We start from the raw sequence: 13,253 nt of genomic DNA on the forward strand, positions 1-13,253 counted from the left end.
ACTGGAAGCTGGCACTTGTGCAGACTTGGGGTTTAAATCCCCCTGTCTGTGTGGGTCAGCCAGCCTTGAGCTGAGAGTGCTGGGTGTAGCATTTCAGTGCTGGTGAACCCCAGGTACTTGGGTACCCCCTGAAGGATCTGGCCTCCCCTAGGCTAGCGTGCTTGCAGTCAACTCTGATTCCAAGGACAAGCATCCTGTTCAGGGGGCAGCTGTGAGATATGTCCCCCAGAGTCCTGGAATCCACGTGTAGAGCCTCTTCCCTGCAGCCATGCCTCTCCGCTTTTGTTTACACCAACACCACGTTTCTCTGTGGAATCTCCCTCTGCACAGTGCTGAGTGCAGTCCCAGGCGCTACCAAGCAGTGTGACTTTCCCCCATGCTGCTAAGCCACCTTGTACTCTCCAGCCACTGCAGAAGCAGAGGTGGCCTTTGCCCTGGGTGTTGATGTGGCTTTGCCCTCCCTCAGATCCTCTGGTGTTTTTCTCTTGGTCTGAGTCTTCCCAGAAGATCATCTGGCCTGCGCCACGCCACGCCACGTGTTAACCTCCAGCTGCAGCCATTTGTTCTCACAGTCATGAGGAAAGAGCTGTAGGCCTCCTGCCTGAGCTGAGCCAGAACTATGAGAACTGTGGACGCCATTCTGACTTATGGAACCTTCTGGGTCATCTCAGAGCCTTTTGTTTTCATTTGCTTAGACAAAGGCACAGGAAGCACCCCACTGTTTCCCAGGAGGGGGCGCCAAACTGTTTTCACTCACAGCAACTGAGCTCCCAAACACATCATTTAGGAAACTAAACCTCAATCCACCCCTCAAAGGCTTGCTGTCACCAACCTATATATGGTTGAGGACTGTGGTTTAGCCATAAGCTCCTTATAGACTGGAAATCTGGGCAAGCCTGTGGGAAAAGTGACTCATTTTGAAGTCCAGTTTGGACTTGTTTAGAGGCAAGCCTTGGATTCTGCCAGCACAGGGGAGAGCTGGTGGACACAATCTTCTAATGGGAGGAATTTTCCTGTCCTTCCCCTTCCATTTCTCTTTTCCCTTCTTTCTATTGAACTGGCACTGAACCCAGGGCCCCGTGCATTCCAAAGGTTTACCACTAAGCTTGTTCTATTATGGAGCTACATCTCCATCCTATTAGATCTCCCAGACTGACCTTGAACACACTCTGTGTAGCTCAGGCAGGACCCTGGCTTGTGTGTGAACTCAGTGCCCCAGAATCCTAAGTAGCTGGGTTTGTAGGTCTGCCCCATAAGACCCACCTGGAATAATATTCTTTATAATTTGTAAAGCGCTTACAAAAATGCACGCATACCCACTCGAGTGTGTGCATACTACCTATATTATTCATCTCTTCCTTTATTTTTCTCCCAGACTTGGAGGTATAGGTGAGATGATTCATATTCTAGACAGAAAGTGAGTGTCCCTTGGGTGGGGACAGGCTCCATCTCTGGGGTTTACCAGTGAGCTTCATTAGCCTGATTCAGTCCAGTTCCGGGATGGGGACAGAGATTGCTCTGATGGTGGCTGTTCTCCCCTACCCCAGGCTCTTGAGTACAACATCTTTGAAGGCATGGAGTGTCGTGGCTCCCCGCTGGTAGTCATCAGCCAGGGCAAGATTGTCTTGGAGGACGGTACGCTTCATGTCACTGAAGGCTCAGGACGCTACATCCCCCGGAAGCCCTTCCCTGACTTTGTGTACAAGCGCATCAAGGCAAGGAGCAGGGTGAGTGATTTCATTAACTTTTAACCATCATGGATTGAGTTTAACACCATAGACATTGATTAAGTGCCGTGCCAGAATACCGAGACGGGGGTGGGGGGGGTAGGGGGTGGGGAGTGGGGAGGGAGGCTTGACAGAAAGATAAAGACAACTTGACCTGCTGGTGGAGGAGTCAAGGATGATCAGAGCTTTGATGACAAGTGTCGGGTAAGGACCCAGAGGACAGTACCACTGCTGCAGAATCATGGAGGAAGATGTTATGGTAGAATCCATTTGGGTTTTGAAGTTTAAGTAGGAGTTTCTCAAGATGAAGGATGGAGACAGAGACACTATAAAGAAGGAATGTGATATGTGGGAATCATACAGTATGTTCAGGGCACAGTGAGCAGCACATAGATGGTGCTCGGAAACTGAGGCAGGGCAGGGGTGGAAGTTTAAGGGAATTAAAAAAGAGTGAGATTAAAAAGACAGTTGGATCTTGAAAATGATCTTGAAAATCAGACCCTCTTCAAGTTATGACCAGGGGCTTTTTTTTTTTTTTTTTTTTTTTTTTTTTGAGGGTTTAAATGATGTGACCTGCTAGGGGAAAATTGTAAGAGACCAGTAGAGTAACCCATTGTTAGCGACACACCTTGGGAGCGAGAGCTTTGGTCTAGAACGTCAGGGGCTGATTAGAAATCTGTCCCTATTATTCCTGTCCATAAGGCAGATCTAATCCCCAGACATCACTGGCCTGTCTCGACTGAGGTTCTGTCACACTGGGAGGGTTCAGGAAGATGTCCTCTGTGGATATGACACAGGTTTCGGGGTGGTTGTGTGTTTCAGCTGGCCGAGCTGAGAGGGGTCCCTCGTGGCCTGTATGATGGACCAGTGTGTGAGGTGTCTGTGACACCCAAGACGGTCACTCCAGCCTCATCAGCTAAGACGTCCCCTGCGAAGCAGCAGGCACCACCTGTTCGGAACCTGCACCAGTCTGGATTCAGCTTGTCTGGTATGGACAGGGCTGGGTGGTTCTGGGTCAGTTCAAGCTCTGTAGAGCCAGCCTGGGGCTTTAGGCTCCGCTACTGCAGAAGATGAAAGATAACGCTAGCCTCCTTCTTTCCCCACTGGGGGACACTCCAGTCACCAGACATGAATCTGTAAATGATGAACTGGATCTTGGAATCTTTAGATCAGTTTTTGGGCCACATGATGCTGAGACACCCACCCTATGAGTGACCCTTGTTAGACTGAAGGGATATTTTCCGATCTGTGCCTCAGTTCTCACCTGTGTGATGAGTCACAGCAGTGGCTCCCTGTGGGGTTGCTGTGACATCCACTGAGTTAACATTCATGTTAGTTGTCTAGGACAAAGCCACTGGACACGGGTGACCCATCCACAGGGGTAAAACCTTTGACTTCCTCTTGGTGACAGGAAAGTAACCTTTCTGTCTTGGAAATATCCTTCCCTCTTTCTTCTGGCCTACGATAGGGCCTTCCAGTCTCCCAGCTCCCTAAGCTTAGACAAGGTATTCAGAGTCCCGTGGCCTGTCAACAGCACAGTTCATTACATAGACTTCTTGTTCTTGTCATGTTTGCTGGGTTTTAAGAAATACCTTATAGGGGCTAGAGAAGTGGCTCAGAGGTCAAGAGCCCTGGCTGCTCTTCCAGAAGTTCGAGTTCAATTCCTAGCACCCACATGGTGGCTCACAACCATCTACAATGAGATTTAATGCTCTCTTCTGCTGTGCAGGAATGCATGTAGATAGAATACTCATATACATTTTTTAAAAGTACCTCATGTGCCCATAATAGATGCGGAATTGCCCACTTTCAGAACACTTCGAGGTGTTTTAGTTTGAGAGACAGGCTCTCAAACCTTAGTTTTGTCTGTAAAGTATGAGATCAGTCGCAATGTGTACCACTGTATTTTCCACATACACGCCAGTCCCTTTTGTGAAAGAAATGCTTGAGACTGAAAGATAACTTGAGTTTTTAAAATTGGAAAAACATCATGTAGATAATGAAATATTTTGTGACTACAACCTGATCCAAACACAAATGTGGGCAGGACAGATGGCTCAGCAGTTCAGCCGATCTTGTGGGGGACCCAAGTTTGTTCCTAGCAACCATGTCAGGGGGCTTGCAATCACTTGTCACTCCAGTTTCAGGAGACCCAGTGCCCTCTTCTGGCCTCCTCAGGCACTGCACTTATGTGCTGGAATCCTACCCCCTTCATTTATATTTTAAATAAAAACAAAATCTTAAAAAAACACAAAACAAAAAAACCAGTGCCATCTATGTTTCATACAGATGTGACATAAAGCCTTGGGGGGATTTCATACAGTATTTTTGATATGTCAAGTTTGACTACAGGCCAGGTGTGGAATTTTCCATTTGTCATATGTCAATGCTCAAGTAGTTTTAGAGTTTAGAGTGTTTTGGGTTTGAGAGCTTCAGATCCAGGATTCCTTACCCAGACCATCTATCTGCTCCTCTGGAATGAGAGGCCTGGGTCCTCAGAAGAGCCAAACTCATTCCAACCTTGAATCTAACTTTCCCAGGGAAAGATCACTTGCACCTCGAGCGACCTGTAGGCTGCAGGGAGGTCCACTGTACTTCAGGTAGTTTGAACCTTTAGTGAGGCTTAGGGTTGTGGGTGCTTGGCCCAGCTTCTCTTGGGAGTGTTCCTGAGCATACCGTATGATTTTATTTCCGAAGAGCCTCACCCATGTTTCATCTTTTCCCTAGGTGCTCAGATTGATGACAACATTCCCCGCCGCACCACTCAGCGCATTGTGGCGCCCCCTGGTGGCCGTGCCAACATCACCAGCCTGGGCTAAAGCCCCTAGGCCTGCAGGCCACATGGGGACAGGGGATGGGACACCCGAGGACATTCTGAGACTTCCTTCCTTCCATTTTTTTTTTTTTTTTAAAGAGCCTGTGATAGTTGCTGTGGGCAGCCAGTTCCTGGGGCTTCCTCTTGGGCCCCCACACTCGGTCTCCCCTTGGAGTTTCTGAATTCGCTCACCCAAGTCCCTACACAGTTATGAACACACCCAAGCCTAGCCACCCACCCCACACGGAGTTGCATCTAACACGCAGACATGCGCCACCAAGCAGATCCCAGCGAGGGTGGCTCCCATACCCTCAGCTGTAGTCAGCACCTTCCTGTCCTGGGGAAGATATAGTGAATTGCCCTGAGCTGCCTTCTTTTCTTTTTAAAAACGTTTTTAAAAAAGGGATTTTCTTTGTGGGGCTGGGGAGGGGTGGGGGGTAGGAGAGGGTTTTGTTTTGTTTTGTTTTTTAATACTAAATTGAAAGCCTGATTCAATATTAATCCACGGGTCTTGAACTGGACATCCTAATGATGCAATTATGTAACCATTAAGCTGATCCGAGGCTGGCAGGCTACTGCTGCCGCTGTGGAGAGGCCCCATTTGTCTTCATCGCCATCCCTTACTCTTCCGGGTCAGCTGTTGAGAAGAGGCAGGTTTTCTTTACTGGCCTAGATTTTTGCGACAGATTAGACCTTTTGAGGGTTCTCGTCACTATTTTCCTGCATCTTCTGTTTGTCCTGTCTTTTTCTCTCGTACTCATGGAGAGTGAGTTGGTGTTGGTTTCTTGCTTCATGTTTCCTCAACAGTGTTCTTTTCTCCTTACTGGCAGTCTGCTCTTAAGACCAGGCATCCCAATTTGGCCTCAGGCGTAGCCGGAGAAGACCCTGGTTTTGCACCCACCACCATACTTTTGTGATATCCTGGTTTCTGTTAAGATTGGTGCTATCCAATTCCCATCACTAGATGTCTGAGTTTGAGGCTTGCCAGACACAAGGATGGCCCGGATTATGTCACCAATATTATCACCTGTGGGCCCAGAATAGGCGTCACGTGTGCTGGAAAGACGAGGAAGAAGTAGGCTGTAGAAATGACAAAGTTTCTGGTCAAGTCAGTAAATGTAGTCCCCAAGCCTACATGAGCCCACCAAGCTGGGGCCAGTGCCCTATGGGGGGAATTCTACCGGCTTTTCACAGGGGATTCTAGAACACTGGGACTCTCTCTCTCTCCCTCCCTCCCTCTCTCTCTCTGTGTGTGGGGGGAACATTTCTTTTTTCTGTCCAGTTACTTCAGAAGGTCTAACATGATGTGGAAAGTCTTTATAAGAGTAGAAATCTTGGGGATAATTAGACTTACGCCTGCTTTACAAGAGGAGAAACCCTGTCTTAGGAAATAATATCTCATGGAAAGAACACTGTACAAATTGAATGCTTAGCCCTCTTAGAGACCATGTCACCTCATGTCTGTCCCCCTTCCTTTTCCTGTCATAGCAACAGGTTTTCACTAGCGGGCTTCTTTCCGTGTTTGCTGACTTCTGTCATATTTCTTTCCAAATGTGTTTACAGGTCTGTGTAAGCAGTGTTAGGTCCACAGGCCTTTACGACTCCAATCTGCTATGTAAAAAGCAGGGCCTCAGAAAACTGATACTTTTAGTGTCCACACATTTTGCCTTTGGGATTAATGGTTGGGGTTTTGGTTTGTTAATTTTTGTTATTTTAAAGGTAAATTGCACTTTTAAAAATTGGTTGACTTAATATATTTTCTTTTTTTTTCCTTACCTGCACTTAGAGAGGAAATTTGAACGAGTTGGAAAACACATTATTATTTTGTTTGTTTGTTTGTTTGGATTCTGAGAAACACTTGCAGCTCTTCAGTATTCACTCGTCTTCCTGCTGTCTCTTGTACAGGGCTGGGGCCCTCTTGTTTGTTTTAGGTCATTTTCTTAAAAACCAAACTGAACCGAACAGTTTCAAACCTGAAGATTCCTGCAGTCCGTGTAAGCATGTTTACCCGTCGGCTCGCTCGCTTTCTGTGTCTGTTAAATGAATGTCATGTAAATGCTAAAATAAGTCAACAGTGTCTCAGAACTGAATAACTGCAGTGACTTGATGCTCTAAATCAATGTAGGATTTACTGCTAGATGGTTTTTAACCCTTGAACTTGTGATTGTGACCCATGAGGGGGGGGACCTTTCAGTGCTAAAGCTGATCATGTGTGTAGCCAGAAAGGTACTTTTTTTTGTTTTTGTTTTTAATTTTTTTTTGTTTTATTTTTTTGTAACCACTGTCTTAATGGCAAAATAATTATGGTAAAATACAAGTCTCGTGTTTATTATTCCTTAAGAAGAAGTCTGTGTTATATTACCACTGAACACCCAATAAAGCAGAATGTGGTTGTTTCAGAAGCGTGTCTGTATGGAACTCGCCGCATTTGGCTTCCCGGCTGAAGTTACTCCTGGGGATGCCTGGTGGGGAGGATTAGATTCAGGCTGTGGACCAGCTCTGGAGTGCTTACCGGAAACCCCATCGCCACCCCGCCCCGCCCGCCTCCAGTGCCACAGGTTGCTATGGATTCCTGGTTGTCAGCCCAGGCAATGCCACACCTGGGGATGAGGGCCACGGGAGGCAGTGGAGCTGTCCTGGAGAGGCAGCGAGCCTCCAGGAGTGTCTTGCCAAATGTGAGCCTGGAATCCGAGTGGGATCACATGAGGTGAGATGGGTGCTCAGGGTAGGCGCTGGGCTTCATTCCAGTGTGTCCACCCTGGGAAATCGTCCGGTCACTTGGGTGCAGGAGAGAAGAGAAGAGAGCCTGGAGGGTCCTGACGCCTCAGTGGAGGCCCTGACAAAACGGAGAGTGAAGCCTAGGCTGCCACTCTCAACGCAGGGTGGAGGATGCTGGTAGGGGTGCGAGTCATGCAGGCTTCACAGTTCCCAGCTTCGGTGATACTGTCCGACTGGAGAAGGTGTGTGCTTTGGGCACCCTGTGCCTGTCATATAGTAGGGCTGCTTTGCCGCCCCCCGAACACCTTATATTACCATCATCTAAACTAGATATGAGGTAAAATTCAGAATTATACAAGCCCAGCCTGGTGGTTAGCAGGGGTAAATGTCAAGTACTTGGGAGGCTGAGGCAAGACTGGGTGAGGTAATGAGGTTCTCAAAGAAATCGTCAATGAAAAGAAAAATGATGTAATCATAAGCAAAGAGATGGGAAAGTAAGAGCAGGAAAAACAAGGTCCCAAATGACATAGAACAAGACACCTGCTTGGATCCTTTAAGCACTCACAGGGTCCTACTATGACCAGTCACAACATTGACCAGGGTTCAGGGTGAAAGAAATGTTGTCTTTCAAAGAGACGCTGGCTCCAGAGTGAAAGGCCTGATTCTTCCTGGAGCCACAGTGTGGAGTGTGTGGGGATGGCTGTGTGATCAAGTTAGTCAAACAAATGTGGGAAAGGGAAGCATGAAGCTTTTTTCAACAGGAGGGACCTGTGTGGTGATAATGAAGACCCCAGATCCATCCCATCATCCCCAAGACTCCACCCACACCGACAAGAGCCTGGGGATTCTAGTTCACAAGTCTACATGCCTCTCAACCCCTCAGGAGTCTGCTGTTTGCAGGACAGGCCCATGGAGGCCCCTTCAGGCAAGAGGAAGTGTGGATCTATTTGGACAGGAACTTAAAGTGATCCAGGTACCTGGCTTGAATACCAGGGTGTGGTTGGTATTGTCTCAACTGTCAGCCACTCCCCTTGCATGACAAGAGGTATGATGGAGGAGACAGAGTCTAAAGATGGACCAGGTAGCTTGTGGCAGGGTTTGTAACAGCCAGGTGTGTTACTTTTGGTATATTTTATTTTAGACCAGTGATTCTCAACCTCTGTATCGCCGGGACCCTTTTTTGTTTTATTTTTTGAAACAGGGTTTCTCTATATTGCTTTTGAGCCTGTCCTGGAACTAGCTCTGTAGACCGGGCTGGCCTCGAACTCAAAAGATCTGCCTGCCTTTGCCTCCTGAGGGCTGGGATCAAAGGGGTGCACCACCAACACCCATCTTATTGGGACCCTTTAATACAGTTCTTCATGTGCTGACAGCCAACCACAAAGTTATTTTATTGCTACATCATAACTAATTTTTCTACTGTTATGAATTGTAATGTAAATATCTGATATGCTATCTCCATGGAATCACAAACCATGGGTTGAGAATTACTGCTCTAGACACATGCATAAGAGCTCAAGGAGGCCAGGAGAAGGTATGAGGGACAAGCCAGGCAGTCTTCCCTGAGCACGTGCTTAAGCCTCTGCTCTGAGCAGAAGGCTCCATCCTCTGGCAGGTTCTGTAGCATCATGTGTCCTATTAGGGGAGGTAGAGCTGGCTCTGCTGCAATTGGCTGTGATGGGGACCAGCCCCTGTGATGCTCCTGAGCAGGAGTGTCTGTAGAAAATTTAGCTCTCTGTCTAGGACCTGAGAGTTGATTCACCTGCTCAGTCCTCAGCTTCCCCACCCTTCGGTGAGTGACAAGCCAGGAATGGAGTATGGATGGAGCAGAGAAGTACAAAGGGACACCAGGAAACTGACAGAAACAGTGTCCTCTGTGTCTTCTAAGATCTAAACACCAAGACTGATAGTCACCCAAGTCTTTCTTTGGTGACTGCAGAGACTACTGGAGATGTATATGAGATGGCCTCCATTGTTTCCAAGCAAATCTCTTGGTTAAAGTCTCACACTGACAAGCTAGCATTCATAACGGCACACTAGGCATTGTGCTATGAGCTTTCTGCCTATTAACAGAGCTAATGTTTGCAATAGGACATGAAGAAGGTGCCATTGTGCTGGTGAAGTGATAAGGAGACAGAGCCCAGACAGTCAAGGCAGTTTTTCAGAAGCAGCTTTGAGTCTTCAGCCTGGGCCAGTATGCATGGGTATACACATGAGCTGGACACCAGCTCATTAACAATCCAGTTAGACTGTGAACCCAGACAGAGGCAGAGAGGTGTAGTGTGTGCAGCATCCCTGGTTCTGCCAGCCACACCCAGCATGGCCCTCTCTGAGCCTCTCATTCCCCTTCTGTTAAAGTGAGTGTGATGTGAGGCTTGTCACCAGGGCTGGCTGTGGGATTATCAGGGTGACACATGAAACATCCTCCAAGGTGATCCTGTCACTCTGGAAACAGTCAGCAAACCTTCTCTGTTCCCACGTCTTCAAGGGAGAATTTAATATTACAAAAAGGCCCAAGGAGGCCAGAAGCAGGTATTGGATCCCCTGGAACTGTAGTTAAGGATGATTGTGAGCCACCATGCAGGAGGATCTGGGAACTGAACCTGGGTCCTCTGCAAGAGCAGTGAGCACTCTTAATCACTGAGCCATCTCTCTACCCCTCAAATATATTTGTTTTTTTTTTTTTTTTTTTTGAGACATGGTTTCCTTAGGTATCTCAGCCTGGCCTTGAATCCATGGTTCTTCTGCCTCACTTTCCTGAATGTTGAAATTACAGGCACATGTCACTCCACCCAACCCAGAAAATATGTGAACAAAATAAAAATGAAAAGGCAAACTGGATTTCCTAGACATAGAGCCGTTATAAATGAGTTATTAAATAAAGTGGAAAATGGGAAGGAAATAAGACTCTAGAAGAGTCTAGAAGAGATCCATGAGAGAGGCAGGTACACATTTCTGACTCTGGCTAGCTGGCTGACAACCACTTGAGGGAAGGGCTGAATTACTTAATGCATAGGGCAATCGACTGGTGAATCTTCCAACTGTCATCATCCATGATCTGCACACTGGAAATTCAGAAATGTAGACTTTAGTCAAGGGGCCACATACAAAAGTCCAGGGGAATGGAGGCCTAGGAGATGATGTGAGTTATTAGGAAACTACTAGTTTGAAGGCACTCCATTCTATAGAGAAGTTTTGGAGAAAGGTTGTTGAAGTGGTAAAAAAAAGGACTAATGTGTGTATATATAGTCACATGCAATTTTTACAAGGACCTCAGGCTGTAAGTAAAGTAGCGTCTATGAGAATCCTTTGCAAAAACCATCATTTGGAAAGGCAAAGTGACCTAGATACTAGGTGCATCATTACTTGATTGAGCTCTAGCACCAGCAGAGGCCCGATGGCCACAGTGGTGACACACAAGGGAGCCCTGAGCAGCAAGGATTCTGCTGATACTGGAAGACTCAAGGCTACACTTATCCTGAGGGCTCGTGAGAGGAACACATGAAGGGCTTATAAAGGCTTAATGATTAGACAATACGTGACAGAGTCACGTGATGAGCATTGACAACTAAGCCTCATTGGTGTAAAGGTTACAAAAATGGCTTTGTCCTAACAAACACATCGTTCCAGGCCGGACCACAGCCATCTTGGCTTGTTCAATAGAAAGAGATGGACAGAGAAGACATCTATATATTCCTCCAGTCATGATCTTGTCTGAGGATTTTATTGTTCTTATTCCCAGATTTTTTTATATATATGATTATGCTCTGAATGCACTCAAAATCTTACCTTTTACACTTTTTCTAAGCATGTGCCCAGATAATCCCCCCCCCCCCATCTGTCTGTCTCGATGTCTGCAGAAGCCAGAGGTCACCCTCAGGTATTATCCTTCAGGAAGCAATCTACATTTTTCCTTCCCCTTAGAGACAGGTCTCCCATTGGCTTGGAGCTGCTGATTGGGTTGTTTGCTGGTTGACCAGCAAGCCCCAAGGATCCTCCTGTCTCTCTGTCACCTCAGCACCAAAATCACAAGGCTTTTTACATGGGTTCTGGACACTGAACTCAAGCCCTCATGCCTACAACAAGCATTTAGTGACGGAGCCATGTCCCAAGCTTTCCCATTCTGATAGTCATCTTGCTTGGGTCTCCCTGTCACTCCAAAGATGCCTTATTCACACATCTGCAGCTTCTCTGTGATGTTGTGCTCCCTCTGCCGGGACGAGATGCATCCTTCCTCTCATCTAAGCAGTAATGAGAAAGCTGGCAACACAGTCCTACAAGGCTGCCTCAGTGGGAACAGGAAGAGGAGGTCAAGCCTTCCACCCAGCATAGCGCTCCTGCTCTGTAAGGAGTACGGTTTTTCCGCCCGCCGTCTTGTCCCGCCGCCGCACCAGCCCCAAATAATACACAGAGACTCTGTATTAGATATTATACTGTTGGCCAGTTACTACTTTCTTATCGGCTAGCTCTGTCTTAAGTATTAACCCATTTGTGTTAATCTATGTATTTCCATGTGGTCTTCTTACCGGGAGCCGGCTGCCGGGTACTGCTCTCTCCAGACTCTCCATCCTGACTCCTCCTTCCTACTTCCTCTTCCTCCTTGTCTCCTAGTCCCTCCTATCTTCCTTTCCTATTGGCCAACAGTGCTTTATTTATTAACCAGTATGAGAAACATATACAGAATGACATCTCTCATCACTGCTCCTTCTCAATGGACCAAAGGAAAGGATCCACAGTCTTGTTTCTCCCAGCTGCTTTTCCACTCTACCTCCTATTCAGACACCCCCCCCCCCCGGTCTCCAGCTGTATTAGGCACCCACAGCTTCCCCTCTGTACTCCCAAGATCAAGTGGTAGGCCCTTTTAACTTTCTGTACAGGTTTCAAAATTTCCTCTAACCTATGCCTCAAACTTGGACCTGAAGAACAGCCCCCATCAGCAGCCCCTGCTTCACCGTCCGAATGCAGATGCCAGCTCCACAGGGGGCAGTTGACCTGTCCATGGCCTGATTGCTCCCTGGTAATCCATGCTAGTGCCAGACACTAGAGACTGAGTGGGAACCATGGCCCAGCCATGGCTGCCTAGCTTCTCTAAGCAACGCGCAGTGCAAAGGTGTGGCGGAAACCCAGTGGGCCACACTATTTTCCTTTCCTGTCCATTTGAATCCATACCTCCCTCTGCCTCTGCTTTTCCTCAAGTGAACTTCTCACATCCCACTCTGTAGATGTGCTCACGATCAATTCATTATCCAATAAGCTCCCTTCTCCACTGTGAGTTACTTCCTTTCTCCAGGAATGTCCCTCCTCATCTCCGTCTGCACATTCTTTAGGATGGCAGCAGGCTGGTTACTGCTTACCTCTCAGTACTTCTTCCTTCCTTTGGGTAAAGCATTGCAATACTGCAACCAAACACCAGAGGCAGATAACTCATTAAGAGAAGAGGTCTATGTAAGTGATAGGTTTGGAGACTTAAAGTTCACAGTACAGTGGCTGTGTATGTTTAATTTCGGATGCGGCTGCTGGATAGCAATGCTCCATAGCAAGAACATATGTGAGATCATGGTTCAATCTCAAGCTGGACGGTGTGTGTGTGTGTGTGTGTGTGTGTGTGTGTGTGTGTGTGTTAGTGCTAGATCTTACTTTCTATGACCTATGAACTGTCTAACAGGTCATGTGATGGCTAATTTTCATTGTCAACTTGACAGGATTTGGAATCACCCGGGAGACACACCTCCAGGCTCTCTTTACAGGCATTTCTCCAGAGGTCTATCTGAAATGAGATGACCCAAACTCAATGTGAGTGACACAATCCCATGAATTGGCCCAGAAATGGGGGGGGGGGGTGGGGGAAGGAGAAAGGCATCTGGGCACTAGAACTCGTTGCTCTCTACTTCCTGGGTGCAAGCACCATGTGGCCAGCTGCCTCATGCTCTGCCACCATGCCCTCTCTGTCACCACAGACTGTACCCTCAAACCACAGCCCAAATAAACCCTTC

General features: G+C 47.4%; 1 protein-coding gene across 3 annotated transcripts in view; it reads left to right on the forward strand.

The window, feature by feature from the left end:
* Dpysl2 (dihydropyrimidinase like 2) overlaps positions 1-6,944 on the forward strand; it is a 98,564-nt gene extending 91,620 nt beyond the window's left edge. For all 3 annotated transcript variants that reach the window (XM_051195471.1, XM_051195473.1, XM_051195472.1), the window contains exons 12-14: positions 1,548-1,727; positions 2,550-2,715; positions 4,455-6,944. In XM_051195471.1, coding sequence (XP_051051428.1) covers positions 1,548-1,727; positions 2,550-2,715; positions 4,455-4,546 — 438 coding nt within the window. In that variant the 3' untranslated portion in view covers positions 4,547-6,944. The remainder of the gene's footprint in view (positions 1-1,547; positions 1,728-2,549; positions 2,716-4,454) is intronic.
* Positions 6,945-13,253: the final 6,309 nt, after the last annotated feature.

Source organism: Phodopus roborovskii, unplaced genomic scaffold, assembly GCF_943737965.1.
Source record: "Phodopus roborovskii unplaced genomic scaffold, PHOROB, whole genome shotgun sequence".
Taxonomy (NCBI): domain Eukaryota; kingdom Metazoa; phylum Chordata; class Mammalia; order Rodentia; family Cricetidae; genus Phodopus; species Phodopus roborovskii.